The sequence below is a fragment of the Lutra lutra genome, chromosome 11 (assembly GCF_902655055.1).
Source record: "Lutra lutra chromosome 11, mLutLut1.2, whole genome shotgun sequence".
NCBI lineage: Eukaryota > Metazoa > Chordata > Mammalia > Carnivora > Mustelidae > Lutra > Lutra lutra.
The window spans coordinates 60,224,358-60,244,678 of NC_062288.1; the positions used below are offsets into that span (position 1 = coordinate 60,224,358).

Genomic DNA, 20,321 nt, shown 5'->3' on the forward strand with positions numbered 1-20,321 from the left:
ATGTAGAGAACATAAACCCTCAATAAATACAAAAGCTCATTTTGACAGTTAAATGTTTATGCTAATGTCTGCCCACATGATACAGATGTGGAAGATGTAGAAGAGAAACAAGGATCTATTTTTCATGCAAGAGATACATAAAATACAAAAATTTCGCAAAATACATAAAATACAAAATTTCAGAATAAAAAGGGTGAAATAATATCTTTAGGCTCATACTCCCTATAATCTCCCTCAGTAATTTTTCTATCCTTCTGTCAATATACTTTAAGCTACCACTGCCAATGCCATTCTCTTCTCTCTTCTCCCGACAGCCTACCCCCACCCCTAGTTCTGCCAATACTCCCAACACTAAAATCTAGCAAGATTTCAAGAAGCTCCTGAAAAACTTTTTTAAAGAAATCTATAGGTCACAGTTTAGGAACTGTATGTTTAATGCATTGTGATTATTGATAATTCTGTTTTCACTCCCACACCAAAATAAAATAGCAAACACTACATGAATTAAATTAGTCAAATGAAATGACTTCAGTAAAAAATTTTTATTTCAATATAGATTTTGAAATATTAATGGGACTTTTAGCATTGAACAAAAAGTCAACTAGATTTGAAGAGATCTAGAGGCCAGTTAGTTTCCCAGATCCCTACAGGGCTTTGCAGAGGGTAATGGAGTCCCCGAGTGACATGAACATTACAGGAGGCCTAGCGGAAACTATAACCATAATAAACCTGTACAACATTCCCTATCACTGTTGAGGCTGGAATTAATTTTGTTAAGATTTTTTTAAATTTTAAGTACAATCTACCCCCCAGTATAGGGCTTGAACTCATAACCCCAAGATTAAGAGTTACATGTTCCACAGACTGAGCCAGGCAGGCACCCCGTGGCTGCAATTATTTTAACTCTATTTGGTGACACTGGCTGACACACGGGTCTCCACTGGAGGTCCTGACAATGGCCCCCATCCTATTCCCTACCCCTTTCCCCTTTCTCCATCTTCTCCTACCACACTAGCCTCCTTGCCGCTCCTCAAACATATCAGATACTCTTGCTTTGACCCTTTGTCCTTGCTGGTCGTTCTGCCTGGAAAACTCTCCGCCGCCCCCCACAACCCCCGCCAGACCCAAATGGTTCCTTCATGCTCCTACTTTGTTCAGGTCCCTTCAGAGAGGTCTTCCTCTCAGAGGCCATCCCAGACCTCTCAAACAGGCCTCTCAACCTCTGTCTTCTCATCACAGCTTAAGGACACTGAAGTTATCTTATGGATTTGTATGTTTTCTTGCTGCTCCCATGAGCATGAACTGTGTGTGGTTCACTGACATATCCCAGCTCCTGGAGAGTGTATGCATAGCTTGCACTCAATAAATACTTATTAAATATATAAATAGGAGTTTTAGAAGTTGCTGCATGGGGGAAAAAAAAACAAACAGAAAAAAAAGTGCATTTACTTATTAAATCAGATTACTAGGACAAAAATCTTTTAATGCATAGAATCCGTGGGGACGGAGAAGGAAAATAACTAAAGGGACCCTCAACAATAGAGTTGGAAACCATTTTTTATTCAACTACAAAGAAGTCACATAAGCTTGGACCAGCTAGTTAACTATATCAGATCTCAGTGCCCTCTTTAAGAGGGAAAACCAATGGTTTTCTATAGGACTAAAAGTGATTTCAGTCATTGTCAAATACTATTTAGAAACAAAGAAGTTAAATATTCTCTGCAATCAGTATACAACTCAACTATTGCCACTCGACCTTCTAAAACAAGGCCTATCCTGCAACTTCCCAGAGAAGCTTCCAGCCTGTGAGTATATGACATTTCAAACACTGTAATTAAAGAGATGCACAGCCACTTAGCCAGGAGGGCATGGCATTTGGTTAGATTCCTATAGCTATGTTCTTGGACTCTTCATAAAAGCCCAACGAATCCTCTCAAATGATTCACCATAAACCTTTACAAACAATGCCTACAAAATCATCTCCTGTTTTTCCATTGCTTGGTTGGTGCAACATGAAAAAATTATGTTTTCTGTTTATATAGTTTAATAAACCTCTCTAGACTCTTAAAATGCCTTTTCTCAAAAATGGAAAATTGTATTTATCAAATATGGAAGTCATTTTTCTAATCACATGATCTAACGTCTCAAAAACTTAAATCTGGATAAACAACCCTAAATTAAGGCTGGTATATTTTGAAACAGCAAGAATTTGCGTGTGGAATGTTTTAACAGCTCATGGATTCCTATGACCACTCAGTATGACTTACACAAATACAAACCAAAACTCTACCAGGGAAATCAAATTTCATCAAATATCTCAAAGTAAAAATGTTTAACAAAAACCAGAAATGTGTAATGTTAGCTTGATTCTTCTTCTTCCATCATATTATGGAAACATAAAGAGGACAGAAGAATCTGCGGAATGTGGCACAGGCAACATCATCATGGACACCAAGATGGTATGATAATATTAGCCCTAATATTTGCAGGATGCTTCCTTAGCTGCCAGGTCCTTCATATGCATGTTTTTATTTAAACCTCATAACAACACTCTGAGATAAATACTATCTTCATCTGACAGAAGTTGAGGTCCAGATGAGTTAAATAACCTTGGTCGAGGTCGCACAGCCAGTAGGGTTCAGGGCAACACCACTACGCACTCCACAGGAAAGCCTCCCACACAGCTTCCTCCAGAAGGCAATGAAGGGGGGTAACTAGAGAGCTTTCTTTCCTTCAAAATTCACCAGAGCTCCAACAGCTAGCATACCAAATAAATGTGGTATCTTACCACACCTTGAGATATGTACCATTATTCCCATTTTAGAGATTAAAAAAAACAAAATAAGGCACAGAGAGGTTATATACTTGACAGAAGGAACAAAGCCAGGATCCCAAGTGAGGTAAGCTGGCTCACACAACCACAGAATGGACCACTATTCTACTGTTGTTTTCTCTGCTCCTCTAGGCCAAGCGCTCTTGCTCACTCGTGACCTTTAACCTCCTCGGCTTCTTTATCTACAGAATTAGCTGGTTGGACTAGATCACCTCTAGGTGTCCTTCTGGCTTTTCAGTGATAGTGCTCAAATTCATCTGCTCGAAATCATCTTTTTGCCATGATGAAAACTCACAGGATAGAGTATTTAAGAGGCTCTGATTTTTCTCCTCAGGGGAAGAAAATGCACCCAATAACGATATATACTTTCAGGATTAAGGCTCACTTTTTGGAATTTTGTATAGTATAAAAGAAAAATCTGAAATCACAAAGTTTTCATTTTAAAAAACAGTTAACCATTTCCTAAAAAGAAAAGGAAGTTTAAAAACAAAATAAAATTATAAGCTACTGTTCTTTCCATTACACCTTGTATAGTCTGGATAGCTTTTTGGCTGGAAACAACTGTCTTCAAAATTTACTACGCATCTCAGCATCTATCCATACTCCATTAAAACACACGACCTGGGGCACCTGGGTGGCTCAGTGGGTTAAAGCCTCTGCCTTCGGCTCAAGTCATAATTCCAAGGTCCTGGGATCAAGCCCCACATTGGGCTCTCTGCTTGGCGGGGAGCGTGCTTCCCCTCTCTCTCTCTCTGCCTGCCTCTCTGCCTACTTGTGATCTCTGTCTGTCAAATAAATAAATAAAATCTTTAAAAAAAATAAAATAAAATAAAAAATAAAACACACGATCTCTCAACAGTGTCATATTAAATACAGTGATTAGCAGGAGTGGAACAGTTTCTTGCACCATGTTTTAAAACCATCTGTACTAGTTGCAAACTAGTATAAGAGAGATTTCATAGAAACATCTTAGTTCCTAGCTTCTCTCTCCCAAATAAGGACAAGAGTCTGCTAGCTGCCTGCACTCCAGCCTGACAGCACTGGGCTGCAGGTGAGCGGCAGCTGTCTCTATGAGCAAAGCCAGGGCTCTCCCTAGTTTGCCAGAGTGGTGGGGACCACTCCCAATTAGACTGAATTTGGTCACTGTGCCCATACACTGTGTCCTGAGGGCATCAAGTTTGAGAGGTTTAGGAGACAGGTTTCCCATTTTGGGCCTTTGTGCTCGAAGTCCAGACCTGAGATAGTAGCCCATCTTCAAAACTGTTCTACATTAAATGCTTGCCTCCAGTAAAACTAAAAATTACACCTACAGAACTAAAACCCAAAAAGGGCACACCCCTTTAAAAGCGTTATTCCTTCTAAAAAAAAAAAAAAAAAAAAATCCACAATCTTCACAATGCTGGTTATTCCATCAGTGTAAACCAATGGGTTCCCAACTCTGACAACAAATTACAATCGACCTTGACAGCTGCTCAGACTCAGATCACCCCATGTCAATCCCATCAGAAGCTCTGGGGGTGGAACCTTTATCCAGGTTCACCCATGTGAGTCCGACGACAGCTCCTGTTGAAAACTGTGCCATGCAGGGACTTGTACATCAGTAAGACTGATTGCCACAGGCCGCTGATAAGAATAATTCTCATTGCTTCACAATATCTATTACATTAACACTTAAGGTGCCATTATCTTTCTGGGTTTTGACAAAATATTCTGCCTTCGTTCTAACATCTGACATGAAATGTCCATATAACGCCCCTTAACCAAATTTCTTGTCTGGTGTTCCCATATTTCGAACAAATGTTTTGGTGTGGGCCCCTGAAAGAGCTCAGTGCTGAAGTGAGGCCAACATACAGAAGGGAGTTTCCAGCTCAGGGAGAACATTGAGACATATTAGTTTAAAGCAAACACTGTCAGCTAATGAGTTGGTGCCAAACTCCAGATGTCTGGGGTCAGAAATATCCTATCCAAAGATCACCTCGGTAAAGATCTAAAATTGAAACTCTCTATAGCTTCCTTGGGGTCTATGAAATGCTGATGAGAGATCTGCTGAGCCCTGAAGAGGAATTTTAGTCCACAGTCCACCAGCCTGTCAGTTATCTTAATAAAGTGACATTAGCTGGGGAGGGGAGAGGCCTAGAAAAGCTCATCTAGAATTTCTGGGGTGAAGGCTTTCGGTAACAGGTCCCTACCTGACAAAGAAACTTCAATACCCTATTTCTTTCATTGGATGTTTGATACCTGAAGAAGCATGGGCATAATAATTTATGCTTATTTATGCTTATTGCCATGCTGTTCAGTTTACTTAATGGTAAGCTGTACAAATAGGTCTTTACAAATTTCCACGCTTTTGCCATTACTTATATAATTACACTATGTACTGACAATCAGGCAGCTGAATTAGCATTTCAGAGACTTTCGTTGAATGATTAGGTAAGAAAAATGGTGCTTCAACTGTAAGCCCAGATGTGTTCCTGCAGCAGCTGCTGAAGGCCTGGGATGAAGTCAGAGGACCTAAAAAGTGCTCTCTGTGAAGGACACCAGGGAAGTGTCTGGCAGGAAGGGCTCCACACAAACCCAGGCAACTGGGGTTTCAGCTCTTCATTCACAGTGTTTATAGCTGGGTCCCGTTAGTTATCATTAGTCCAGACAAATTTTCAAATTAGTGCACATGCACATAATGCCAATACTTTAATTTGGAAACCTAAACTAAAAGAGAAGTTTATGTGTATAGTGTTAGGTTACCAGGAGGATCCCACCCCGAGAGAAATAAGTATCCACGAGGAGGGAAAACTAGTTAGCACCTTTAGACAATGCAGTAATGACAACCATTTTAGAACTGCCAAATTCTTCATTCTGATGAGGGGATGCTCATGGACCTTCCCAAACACTGTAAACAACATCAGCAGCCTGGAAACATACCTATTTCTTTTCTTTTTTTTTAAAATCTTATTTGTGTTTTTTGAAAGACAGTGCACATGAGCAGGGGGCAGAGGAGCAGAGGGAGAAGAGAGAATTCCAAGCAGGCTCCACACTCAGCTTAGCACAGAGCCAGACACAGTCCTCGATCTCATGACCACCAGATCATGACCTGAGCTGAAACCAAGTCAGACCCTTAAGTGACTGAGCCACCCAGGCGCCCCTGGGAACATTTCTACTTCTACCAGAAGGCAGACACCAAAGTATCTCCCCTACGATCCAAACCGCTGCCTTTGGAAATCCAACCTTTCTTCTGTACGTGAGGCACTCAGGGACACAAGAGCCTCCACTGGGGTCCTGGGTGGCTCATTGGGTTAAGCCTCTGCCTTTGGCTCAGGTCATGATCCAAGGTCCTGGGATTCAGCCCCACCTCAGGCTCCCTGCTCAGCAGGAAGCCTGCTTTTCCCTCTCCCACTCCCCCTGCTTGCTTGTACTCCCTCTCTCGCTGTCTCTGTCAAATAAATAAAATCTCGGAAAAAAAAAAAAAAGAGCCTTTATTAAAATGTAAACATCTTGTACAGGGTCACAATGCAGGCTGTATAATGCAGGTACTAAAGTACAGGAGGACACCAGAGAACAAAGCCTACCCCTTATGCCCCTGAGCATTTTTCTGGTTGTACACTATAAGCTACATTATTTGTTCTATGTCTTGGCCTATGTCTCATGTCAGATGGGACACATGCTGTATTCTTAAGCAATGGTAAAGAGCAATTAGCTGTGCCTCGCTCGTAGGGGGCTAATAAACAATAGCCACTGTTACCATTTTATACAAACAAGAAGACTATCAGAACTGTCCAAATTAGAAAAGCTAAAAGGTAGTTGGATTCAAGATTCAAAATCCTGCCTTACAGTCCAAGCTTCTCCTCCCCCCAACCCCCTGCCTCCTTTATACCAAACTGCTCCAGCAAAAAGCTGAGAGGAAGCAAGATACGCTTTTGTCCTACCATTGTTTAAGTCGTAAAATGTTCTAGGCAACCACATGTTGTAAGTAAGGCAAGAAATCATTCAACTGAGCTTCATAATATCCTCAACGTGGAACAAGCCTCACCAAGTTCAACTCCTAAGTATGAAAATAAAGACATGCATTTCTCTTTCAAATCTACTTAAAACAAAGTCTTCTTCAAATTCCCTTAATATACGCTGGGCTAACTGCATAACTGGAATTTATGTCTGCCATAAACACACATAGAAACACATAAACGTGTTATTTTTCATATATGCACACTTCCAAAGAAGATTAGCTTCAAAGATGTTTTTTACCACCCAGTTACCTTGGAACTTTCTCTTTTTACCATCCAAAACACTTTCCAATTTTTATTTTCATTTCATTTCAAACACTTCTTGAGGAAGAGGCTGGGAAGATGTCAAGGCCCATCCTCCAGGAAAGGGCTGTGCTTTGGTGGGAGGAAAAGTATACAGGGGCTTACCCTGAAGAATGGTGGGCAGGTACTCAGGTGCTACAGGACAAAGAGAGAAGGACCAATTATGATGATGCTATTTTCTGAGGTAACAGAGGCTTTCTGTTCTGTAGGAAAATATTTCTGTCTTATAATCTTACCAAAATAAACACGCTGGTTCATATTTCACTAGATTACTTATTTAACGCCAAATCAGAAGTACTTCTAGGATGGAATAATGTTTAGTTCTTAAGCTTGCACTGAAGGTGAATTAAATACTGTATGAAAATTGGTTAATACAATCTCTGGTACATGGTACTGACTCCCTAAGTGGTAACAAGAAATGGACCCATGTTTTGTGAGGCCTGCAGCTTTAGACTCTTTATGGGAAAAAAAATTACAAATACAAAATGATTACAAAAATTATCATTTATTTAGAGTAAGAAATCACAATAAAACATAAAATTTTAAAAGCAAACATTGCCAAAACATCACAAAATCAAAATCCAGAACACGAACCCAGTATGTGATTCACCTGCTGATAACACTGCTATAATTACTTCTTTTGGGCTTCATATTCTTTGATTACTTCTCATATGACAATAATATATATTATTTTCTATAAGGTGCAAACATAAATCAGTCTTTCCTCAAGTGTGGGTGATCAGTACTATTTTAATTATTGATAATTCAGAAAAGTTACTTTCAGCCTCCCAGCTCCTTATTGGTAAAGCCATATAAATTTTTAGGATCACTGTCAAACTTGTAAACACCTTTATTAATTTTCCTTCATATATGAGCCATAAGAATTCAGGGCATTTCAAGCTTTCTTATGCATTGACAGACTTCAAATATTCTTTATGTTGATGACACTAATTAACTAGTTTGCTGTCAATATTTTTTGTTGTGTTGATACACACACACGTGTCAAATGAGCAAGAAACTTAAACACAGACGGTCTATAAAAAACACGGTGCATTTGTAAATGTACACTATCTCACACTGCATTATATATACTTACATATAATTTTATAAGTATATATAACCATATATGAATGTAAATATGTAACATATAATATATGTAATATAAATATTATATATTATATGCTCTACTGCATTATTGAGTATATTCCTAACAGAAGGAACTTCCATATTAGCTACACTTAGATAAGAACTGAACTCCCTACTCAGAATTTTACACATTCAACAAACAGAAGAATTTTCCAGACTTGCTTCTGGCTCCATACATTTCAAAGTAATTCCTACTGGTAGATGCCATAGTACACATCCATACTGCAATACCACCTCTGGCCCCGCCCCTGTGTGTAAGGACACCGGGTGAGCTGGCACAATGGACAGTGGTCCTGGGAAGTGATTGCCATATTCGGAGAGCTACGAATAACTTAACTAGACACAGAGATCACCAAGAATCATAGAAATATGTACCATTAAACCCAAACTAAGTATGTCCCAAATTCAAGTTTCCCCTCGTTCTATCTCAAAGATACTCTCAACTCCGAGGTCACTGAACCCAAGGAGACATGTTACAGAGGGAAAGTCACAGAAGAAAAGAAAAATGTTAGCCAATGGCTGTTAATCCTACTTTTCCAATTTTTACAACAAGTTATGATCCCAAGAACACCCTGCTGCACACACTTCTAGGGCTTCTCCAGGACCCTGGAAAGGGCTGGGTGGGTCCTAGGAATGTATTCATACATGCTAAAACATGGGCTGTACAGCTGTGGGGCCCTGGGGCTTGAGCTTCACGAGCTTCACAATAAATCTGCTTCTGCGGTCCCTATCATTACCCATCATTTATCTCAGTCTGTATATATATATGGTCTTTCCAAACAAATTTCAATTCCTTGGAAACAGAAAGTACTGTCTTGAGTACTAGCATACATAGTAAATACTCAAAAATATGTGTGGTAGAGGCGCCCAGGTGGCTCAGTCAGTGAAGCATCAGCCTTCAGCTCAGGTTGTGATCCCAGGGTCCTGGGATGGAGCCCTGCATCAGGCTGCCTGCTTCGGGGGGAATCTCCCCCACCCTTATCACACCAGTGCTCTCTTGTTTGTGCTCTCTCTCAAGTAAATAAATAAATAATTTTTTTAAAATGTGTGTGGTAGTCCTCACTATACATAGTGATTCTGACAGAGAGTGAGCTATGATATAAATTATAAATGTATACAGGTATTATATACACACACATATATATACATACACTTATATATGTACACACATGTATGCATGTGGGTGTGGAGATATTCACATACATGTATAAATATATTAAATATGTATTATATATATATATATATGTATTTTATATACTATACACATCATTTATCTATATAGTATATCTATATATCAATTCTCTATAGAATACCAAAGACAGAGTGAGTCGTTCCATGTCAATAATTAAAACATGGCATGGAGATCTTGTCCCCTCAAAGATGTCCATCTCAGAAGAAAGTCACCATTCAAGTCTGGCAGAAAACAAACAGGGCTTCCTTTATGAGGCCAGTGGGTGAGCCACGCAAGGGCCACTCTAGCCATTAGGAGACTAACAACGCTAGACAGAGAGTCTGGAGTTAGTGACCCAAGAGAGTCACTCTGACTCCTGCCAGAGTGAAGAGAACTACTGGGAAGACTTCATCCTTAAAGAGAATATCCATTAATGCAGTCCCTGCTTACAGCTGGCCTTTAAATAAAATAATAGGTGAAAACTATTTTTCAGCACTGCAACACTGCAGGCTTTAGTGCAAGGGAAAATATAATTTTCTTTAAACTGATTGAGCATATTAAAATTGAAAGGCTGGGGCGCCTGGGTGGCTCAGTGGGTTAAGCCGCTGCCTTCAGCTCAGGTCATGATCTCAGAGTCCTGGGATCGAGCCCCGCATCGGGCTCTCTGCTCAGCGGGGAGCCTGCTTCCTCCTCTCTCTGCCTGTCTCTCTGCCTGCTTGTGATCTCTCTGTCAAATAAATAAATAAAATCTTTTAAATAAATAAATAAATAAAATTGAAAGGCTTTTTTCCCAAACCTCCAATAAATTTCTGACATTTGCGGTTTCTGATTTTCAGGTTCTAAACAAACAATATGTGCTATTCAACACTTGAACAAGGTCTACATGGAGCAAATCTGTTACTTCATCATGAAACAAAATACATTATCTTAAGTCCAGCAAGTTCAGTAGCATACAGGCCAGATCAGAGGGCAGGGGTCAGGATGGGTAGGGGAGAGAAATATCAAGAAATGTGGGGTCTGTTTTATTGTCTTAAAAGCAAAAGCTAGAAAAAAAAGGGAGGCTTCTTAAAGGGGTTTGATAGCATTGTCCTGTCTCTCAGATCTCAGTCTAAAACCCAAGGCCTTTGGCTTCGAGATAGTCCCAGGAAAGCCCCTCACATCAAGTGTTACCAGGCTGCTCCGGCCGGGAAACTTCACTGTCATCACTGGGAAGAATCGGGTTTTCTGGAAACAACCAGCAGTCTGCCCCTCTAGTACAGTCACACGGTGGGAGAGGTCTCCAGAATACAGGCATTCTAAAGGAAGCTCTTTACCTAATATGGAGGCTTTTATCAACCCAGTCGGTTGCAGGCAGTTTTTCTGTCCGTGCATCTCAGTCACACACCAGAAAACATGGACACGACAACCAGAAAACAATCAAAACTTTTGAGATTTAGGAGATCAAACGTCCACTAGCAAGGGTCCACAAAGGGTGAGCTGTTTACAGGTGAGAACTGGCGCAAATGGAAAACTGTTCTGGAGAATGCTGTGAGTTGTTAGATGTAGGCCCCCCCATACAGGACAGTGTGTACGCGCCCTCACGCACACACACGCACTTGAAACCTCGCCTGGCTCTGTACCTGGGACCTTCTTGGGAACTATGGGAAGGAGCAGCAGGGCACCTTGCCGCCAAGCCACAGGGTACAGGCAAAGAGCAGGGCAGGCAGTGACAAGCCTTTCATTCATTCACTTACTCCTTCAGTCATTCCTTCTCCCCACAGGAAGTGTCCTCAGAGGAATGTGCCCACAAGCTCAAAGCATACTGCCTCTTTCTATTCCTGGGTTTTTCCAAATAAATACATGCCACAAGGAAAAGCCATACTGGAGGCCACTGGCCTTGACACCACTTTCCAGTCCACAGCGGCAAAGGCCTCTGCCAGCACCTGAAGAACCTCTAGCCACAGAGTAGAGAAAGTGGCCAGAGCCTGTAACCCCAATGCAGGACTGCTGAAGGGTTTCCCATTTCCTCTTTGCAACCTTTCCTGGAAAGGGCCTCATGATTTCACAGAGTTGTGGGTGGACACATCCCACATTCTGTTAACCTCTACAGTAGTCTTTCATAGTAGGATTACAGACTTGTATGGTAAATACACAAAATGGCAAGAAAATCAGGTGACTGTACTGGAAATGAGTACTGTACACTTAATCTTCCTCAGCCAGTGCATGGGGTAGGTGCTGTCACTGTCCTCGCTGTACAGAGGCAGAAACTGAGGCACAGTGAGGCTGACAAGCATCAGAGCATAGTCAAACCCAAACATGCTACGTTCACTACACTGCCTCTCAGATGATCCTCACTTCAAGAATTCAGAGCTATTTTCTCAAGGATGAAACACAGACCAATTGCCTCTGATGGGGGTGAGGTGGGGAGTAGGGACAGTACTATCTAGCTCTGTTACGGGTCTAAAATCCAAATTCCAGTTCACACTTGGCCAGCCATGGAAACTTAAGGCAAGTTATATAACCTTTCTGTGCCTCAGTTTATTCACCTATAAAGTGGGGATAATAAGGGCCTATTATCTATTCTATATACCCAACTATTTAGCATACTATGGTGTTACTTTAAGAAGATAATGTAATTATTTACTAAACTATTGTTGGAGCCAAATTGTACACTATTGGCAATAGAGTAAGTACCTTATTTTTCCGTCCAGGGACTTTGACCTTTACTAATTAGATGGTTTACAAATCTACCCTCTGAAATGAAGCAGCACAGATTTAGCTCTTTTGGTTTTGGAAATGAGGAAACTAATAGAAATGCACAAAAACCTGTTGACATGCAGCATCAAGAATCACCAAGTCAAAGCTACTGCAAGCCACTAGGTCAACAGTATTTCATCTCCTAATATGGCCCCTACAGGAAAATCTGAGTCAACAATAGCAAAGCTGAGGCTCCTAACATCTGGGGAAAGCTCGAAATGAACTTTTAGTTGAGTACTATCACAAGAATAACTAAAATGGGTCAGATTCTCTGTTTCAGTTCAAGAGGTGCAAGCTGCCTTGGGGCCTTTGCACTGTCTATTCCCTCTGCCTGGGTCCTGACATTCCCCATGCTCTCATGGCTAACTTCCTCCCTTCTGTCAAGATTACCCTTTAGCTTCTCAGTGAAGTCTACCCTGACCAACCAATTAAAAATTCTAACACTTCCTCCTCTCAATCTACCCTTAGCCTGCTCTAATCTCTCTTTTTCATAGCCACCTTCAACATCTTATTTAATTTATTTTTATGTTGAGTGTTTATTGTCTATCTCCCACCACTAGAACATAAACTCCCCAAGGTTGGGATCTTTGTTCACCAAAAATACCAAGGGCCTAGAACTATGCCTGGTATAAAATAGATACTAAATATATATTATCACATAAATAAATTTAACATGCAGAGGTACTTTTACAAATGTACCAAATAATCAAATCTAACAAGAATAAATAAACAGTTCTCTTTCTGGTACCAACACTTAAAAGATTTCTCAGCACTGAGATGCACGGACAGCGGGCATTTCATGAGTCTGTGACATTGACCTTCAGTGCTAAATTTAGTGCCCTTGGTGTTTCTGTGATTCCTAGTTACCAGTTTAGCTTCACCTATCTAGGATGTGCATGTCAAGAGTGTTTCTACAAACTCACAGTAGATACTGTGAGTATTTACTCACAGTAAGAATCAAACAAACCTTGATCAGCTCTTCCCATCTCCAGGAAACAGAGCCAGGCTATGAATGAATTGAGAGCAAAGCTGATTAAGAAACACTTAAAACTGCAGGCTATGAGATTGCTAGGCAATGTAAGTTGAAGGAAGGGCTTGGGCTGGGATACCAGGGTTGTCCACAGAGACAGGCAGGCACTCCAGTACTAGACCAGCAATGAAAGGCAAGGACCAACACAGAAACGAACACGGGTGTTGCACTCCTCTAGGAGGAAGAGAGGTAAGACAGAGGATGGGAGAAAATCACACTTCCCTTGACTCTACAGCCCCAAATCCTTGTTCCTATGGGTACAGGAAAATGGTTAAAAACAAGAGCTAAATGCACATATGTAACAGAACAGAGACAGCTATTCTCTACTTAATGCACTTAATCTGAACTAAGTGTTACAATTATATAATGAAAACTGTGGGCCTGTATACCAAAGGCCTTAAAAAATCTGTCAAGTAAAAACCACTCCATAGTCCCACAAATCTTCATGTCATTACTGCTTAAGGATTCTGACTAGCAGTTAAAAAGTTATAACTCAGAAAGTTCCCCAAGATGGAACTACCACCTGAGCATACTTCTAATACTATTATGATTATTAAATAACAAGCTCTGTGAAAAAATGAAAGATAATAGTAAAATAAATCTTTTAGCAGTCCTTTCATGCATCTTTTTAATGTGGCCACTCAATAACAAGGACATGCAATCAGAAGTCAAATATTAAAAATAACCATCTGCCTCCAAAAATTTATGGACTGAACCACAAACAATAAATAAATACCACTTAACAATCCATATAGAGAACTTTCACTAAATGCTTGGTCCAATATAGCTGCACTCATGGCCCCTCATCAAGTGTATTTATGTGTCACTGCCTACTAATCAGGATGTTTTTACCCTTCTCAGGTCAATTCTTATTTGTCCATACAGGGCTGTCTTTAAAAGCAAAGGGCCTCTGCTCTGTAGAAGCACCCAATAATTTAAGTTCATCTCTTCCCTCTGGGAATTTCGAGTGTTTGTTCATTTCAAGCATTTATTTTCCATAAAGCTGGCTGGTTTTAAACTAATTCCAAAGTACAGTCATTGTTAGCCTTGCCACACAGTGTGCCTAAGTCATAACTATTGTTATAAATTTAATTCTTCAATATTTTCATTAAAAGACTAGCCCTCTGGGGATGAGCATAACTTAAGAAATGAGTTTCAGAAAATTTACAGAAACTTTAACCCTCTTTAAAAATGTTTACCCAATACTAACAACAATTTCTGCAAACTTAAAAAGCTCCTTTGATCCACCGTTTAAAATCTAATTGATTATAAACTGAATCCTCAAGTGGGATAACTGCCTTTAACACATTTTAATAAATATAACTGATATTTCATTTAACCAGCTAGTCCAAGTAGGCAGCCAATGTGGGAAAATTATTACTCACCTTAATTATAGTTTATCCTGAACTAACTCTTGGCGAAAGTGAATGGGATATGCAATGACAGCCCTCCTTAACTCGGGAAATATTATTTATTTATATATGTATATGCTACGTATTTATTTCTTATTTGTTTCTACCTATTGTTTTCTGCTTATTATTGAAAGGAAAGGAATCTGAACTAACCAAATTTCTCTTGGAACTTTGCATTACTGGAGTTTCAGTTTTATTTTAAACTGCCCGTCATGAAAAATCTGATTGATCCTTTAAGTACCTTCGGTTATGGCTATTCAGTCATGATATGAATCAGCAAATTTGTTACTCCATTATTCCTGCTTTTAAGGCTACCAAAACTTGCCTACTTCTCTCACACCTCTCTCTCCGAGGAGACGGCGGAAACTCTTATACGGATGTTTTAAAACTTTCTAAGTTTCAAAATCTAGACAATTATTCATCAGGAGTATTTCTTGAAAGACATTCGGTAGACATTTTCAAATGATTGCTTTCCATTCCGGATGCCCCTGCCCCTCTTATCCTATGCTCAACTAGCAGTCAACGCTTATTAAGCACCCACTGTGTGCCAAGAGAAAGCATTACACTAAGCAAAGAGCATAAGGCTCGCCCTCATTTTATTCGTGCATAAATACACAGCAGTCGTGATTTATTCTCACAACTTTGTAGAAACGTGAGTTGCATCCACATGGGTGAGTCCACAGCATTCATTTGGAAATGGCTTTCTGGGCTCAATTTACAGGTTCTCCGTACTGGACAGCCCCGACGGGACATCATGCGGTCCCTTCACCTTCCAGCCCACACAGGACAACTCGTGGGCGCCAGCCACACCTTCTGCAGGTGGCTGGATCGCCGAGCCAGACGAGCTCGACCCATCGCCCCTCGAAGGGACTCGGGAGTCCGTAAATGCGTGCAAGGACTCCTGCGAATTCAAGGACTTGTTGAAAGGCCCCGGGGTCCCGGGCAGGAAGGGAAAGCAGGCGGCGCCCCCTCCCCCCGCGGCCACCGAGTCCCCCGCGCCCCGGGCGCTGCGCAGGCCGCCGCCGCCGCCGCGGATCCCGGGCGCAGCCGGCGCACCTCGGGCCTAGCACCAGTGGAAAGGCAAATCTGAGCCGGGACACGTTTCAACGCCCGGCCGCGGCCCCGGGGGACTGCTCTCCAGCAGACACAGCCGCAGGGGCCTCCGGGGCCGCCCGGCCTGGGGCGTTGGGCGCGGCCCGCGGGCGCCCCCCGCACCTCAGCCCGCAGCGCCCCGGCGTCCGCGCCAGGCCACGGCAGGGGCGGGTGCCCAGGGCCCCCAGGCCAGCGTCCCCGGCCCGGCCCAGCGAGCCCCGCGGCGCGGGCGCAGAGGGCTAGAGCCGGGTCCTCCGCCCGCGGCCGCCGGCTCCCGCCCCCTCCCGACGCACCACACCTAGCAACCCGCGCTGACAGGACGCAGTGGCGGCGGCGGCGGGAGGAGGAAGCGGAATGGCTGCCGCGGTGGAGCCACCCCCGCCCCCCCCTCCCACCTCCCAGCCGCTGCAGCCGCCGCCGAACCCTGACAGCTCTAGCCCGGGCGGAAGCAGCGGGCGGCGTGCAGCGCCCGCCCCCCGCCGCCCCCCGCCGCCCCGGGCCGCCCAGACCACCAGGCCAACTAACTCCGCGCCCCTGCCCAGCGCCAGCCGCCCGGCCCAGCCGCGCCCTCCGCCCCGCGCCCCCTCCCCCGGCGCCCGGCGCCGCCGCCGCATCTCCTCGTCGCCCGGTCCCTCCTCCCGGCGCCCCTGCCGCGGCGCACCCCCACTCCCACCACTTCGCCGCCGGCGCGCACGCCCCTCGGAATCCCCCAACCCCGCGGCCCGCCGGCCCCGGCACCTCGGGGCGCCCGCCCCCTCCCCCACCCCACTCCCCGCCCCCCCCAAGCACCTCGCGCCTCCGCATCCCGTCACCCCCACGCCCCGGGCTAGCACACACCCTCCCGCCCCGCCGCCGCCTGCCTCCCTCCCGGCCACCCCTGGCCATTCTGGGGTTCTCGCTTGGGCAGGAGTTTCCGCGCGCAGGGCACCCCCGCCCACCCCCGGGCCATTTACCGATGTGGTTGTCCTCGATGTGCTCGATGAGGTCGGCCAGGGTGGGGAAGTGGAGTCCGCAGCCCCCGAATCGGCAGGTATTGGAGAAGAAGGAGGCGGCGGCGATGCCTGTCATGGTGCTACATCGAGAGCCCCCCTGGTGTCGGCTCTGCGAGCGCCGGGCCGGCGGGCGGAGGGAGGGAGGGAGGCAGGGTGGGGTGAGGAGAGGAGGGGCTGGGGGAGGGGGAGAGAGGCGGGGTGAGGGGAGCGGAGAGAACGGGACGGAGGGGGGGCTAGAGCAACGAAGGAGAGCGAGGAGAGACCGGGAGGCTGAGGGAGGCGGTGGCGGCGGCGGTGGCGTCGGGAGCGGCAGGGGGAGGGTGGGGGTGGGGGGTGAGGCCGCCGCAGCTGGGAGGAGGGACCAGGGCGCGCGGCAACAGCTGTGCGGCCCCAGCCTCGGCTCCTGGACCAAGGCCTCACCTGCGAGCTCCTGCCACCAACTTTATCTTGTCGGCCTGCCCTTCACAGTTGGTAATACATGCAATCTGTTTGCAGCTTCCTTGGTTATGTGTATTACCTTCTTGATATATACACATCTATTAATTACATATGCATCCCGCGATGAGAATTCAGGGAGTTACCCAGGCCCCACTCGGGGGCATTTGTTTGCACTTGGCCACCTGTCTAGGTGTGACACTGACATTCACAGGGGACCCAGGAAAGGTAATTGTGTGCACCTTACTCTTTAAACCTTTTTTTTTTTTTTAAGTCATTTTTCTCTGGAGGTTTGTACTAACTAATTGATTTTAATGAAATTTCCCTCTAGGCCAAAAGAAAATCTTAGCTTTATTTAAATTTCAAAATAGATTTCTTGATTGTCAAGTGCATTTGCCCGTGTTTTACATATGTACCACGTTTGTTATACTCCTTGCTCCTTTTGGGGAAACAAAAACGAAAATTATTTCATTTCCCCAAATTATAGCACCCTACTGCCCTATCTGAGGTCTGGGAATTGATTCACTCCTCTCTCTGGGAGCAAGACTATTAGCAGAAAGACCAGTGCCTTGGTTAAGGCTAGAAGGAGTAAAAACAGGGTCAAGGGACATATTTATTCTTCATTTAAAAGAGAAAAGACTCCTACAATCAATCTTGATTACACATTTAAACGATAATGTTGGCCAGTTAAACACTTAAGTTGAATTTGGTAGCTTCCCCCTAAAACCGACATTTTGCTAAGAATGGGTTACTTTCTGGTCCCCATCCCCAGGCCCAGTTGCGCTCATATTTTTTTTTAAAGATTTTATTTATTTATTTATTTATGAGAGAGAGAGAGAGAGCACAAGCAGAGGTAGTGGCAGGCAGAGGGAGAAGCAGGCTCCCCCCTGAGCAGGAAGCCCAACTTGGGACTTTGGGATCATGACCTGAGCCAACTTGGGACTTTGGGATCATGACCTGAGCCCAACTTGGGACTTTGGGATCATGACCTGAGCCTAAGGCAAGGCTTAACCGACTGAGCCACCCAGGTGCCCCACACTTGTATTTTTACGTGCAAAGTGTGTAATCTCTGATAGCACTTTTCCAGGGGCCTAAGGAACATTATACACTATCAGCAGTTTATAATCCAATAGTGCATTTTTTAATTAATACAGGCATACTGAATTTAGCACTTTTCCTTAGGACAAATTTCACTTATCTCTTGTGCAGATACATACAGGAAGTGTTCCCCTCTCCATAAACTATATTCATCTCCCACAGTTAGTATTTTTCATTTGAGTTTTCGGAGTGAGGAAGGCACCACCAAAGTTTTACAATCGGATGGTCACACAACTGGTATTGATTAGTTCCCTCACCCATGGCATTTCCCCTTCTCTCCCATTTCTTTTTGCCCCTTTCACAAGGTGACAGACTTGTGCTGAGAGGAGAGTTGGGTTGGATGCGGCTGGGGCGATTGTATCATCGAAGTTCAGCTGGGTGCCAAGAATGGTTTCCTGGGCCCATGTGTGGGTGGGGGCAGGGCCTGGGTGGGCCTGATAATGAGCCAGCGACCCGGTTGGCTGGAGACTGGAGCCAGGGCCAGACAAGGGTCTAAAGAGCAGGAGTTAGAATTCTAGATCTTGAATTAGAATTTTGGCAGCTGTGCAATGCATTCAGCTGCCCAGTCTGGGAAGGCCTTCGGCTGAGAGCAGGCAGAATATCTGGCAGATACACACCGCCCAAAAGGAACAGGACAGGGCAATGTCAGCCCAAACTGGTACCAGCACAGCTTCCCCCTAGAGATAAGTGTTAGGCACCACCACCACCACCACCACGCAGGATCTAGGAATTATGAAGAGCTTTGGAGAAGTAGAAACTCTGTCCTCTGGAGAAAAAAAAAACTGTCCACATGGAACTATTAACTCCAGGCAAGAGACTCAGAAAGGGAAAGTGCCAGAAATGTACAGGTAAAAGACAAGGGGACTGGGTTCTGCTCATGCACACTAGTGTACAAACGATAGGCCAAACTTAATAAATAGAGCTTTTTGGTGAAATAAGCCAAAATAACATAAATTCAGATTTTTAATTTTTAAGATTTTGTTTACCTTTTAACCTTTAAGATTTAATTTTTTTAAACCTTTCCTTACCTTTTTACCTTTTCATTAATACTTTGTAAGGAATCATTTGATCTTCCAGTCTAATTCTTATATGAACTGAAGCTCTGCCTATGTGACATTCTGTTTGTTTTTGTACTCTGCACACTCTAAGCATTTCTGGCCTTTATATTAGAGGCATAATCATGGTCTATTAGGTTTGGGAATATACTCTGGCTGTCAGAGCCACTGATACTGTAGATGTAAATAAACTGAGGCCAGGGACCTGGAGTGTGTTCTCCCCCAGCTCACACAGCCACGTTCTTCTCTGTATTGATAGTGCATTCAGTCTGGCATCAGTAACAATAAAAGAACGAAGATATAGTAACCACATGCAGATTTTTTAAAAATTACAGTAGCTTGCTTACCATCAGGTACTTACATTTAAAAATATTTGTTTCAGGGGCGCCTGGCTAGCTTAGTCGGTAGAGCATATGACTCTTGATCTTGGGGTTATGAGTTCAGGCCCCACATTGAGCCTAGAGCTTACTTAAAAATTTTTTCTTTCAATTTTAAAAATAAAAGTGTTTGTTTTAAAGGTGTCCCCTCAGATAAAATCAACACTAGGCTATAAAAATATGGCAAATAAGCATTTCAGCCTGTTCTGTCCAAGAGAAAATGATGGCTGATATATCTCTGCATTTACAAAAAACATTTGTCTGCCTGATTTGGGTAGTCAAAATATTTCAAAGGAAAGGGACGGTGAGAGAACTGAGCAGTCAGAAAGATAGGGTAGTGGGTAGAGCCAGAAGTGTTCCCTGGGCTTAAGACCCTTTTCTTGCAAGCCATTTGCCTTTCCCCAGGGTACTGTGCCTCCCTATGTGTAAGCCCAGACAAAGTATGGACATAGTGGCCCCATAGGTTGGTACTTAGCATTACAAATGATTTGGGATCCAGGAGCAATTTCCCAAAATCCAGAATGGCCACTGACCACGGGCTGGTGCAGCTGCCAGCAAAGTGTGAATCCATTTGTCTAATGGAACCAATCAAAGCCCCCTGATGATTCTGCTTCATGAAGTTGTCTGGCCTCCACATAGGGACTTG

The 20,321-nt window shown here is 43.7% G+C and overlaps 1 protein-coding gene across 1 annotated transcript in view; it reads right to left on the reverse strand.

Annotated features, from left to right (window-relative positions):
* Window positions 1-16,909, reverse strand: part of JAZF1 (JAZF zinc finger 1) — a 320,585-nt gene extending 303,676 nt beyond the window's left edge. Inside the window, exon 1 of the mRNA XM_047696119.1 lies at window positions 16,672-16,909. Coding sequence (XP_047552075.1) covers window positions 16,672-16,786 — 115 coding nt within the window. The 5' untranslated portion in view covers window positions 16,787-16,909. The remainder of the gene's footprint in view (window positions 1-16,671) is intronic.
* Window positions 16,910-20,321: the final 3,412 nt, after the last annotated feature.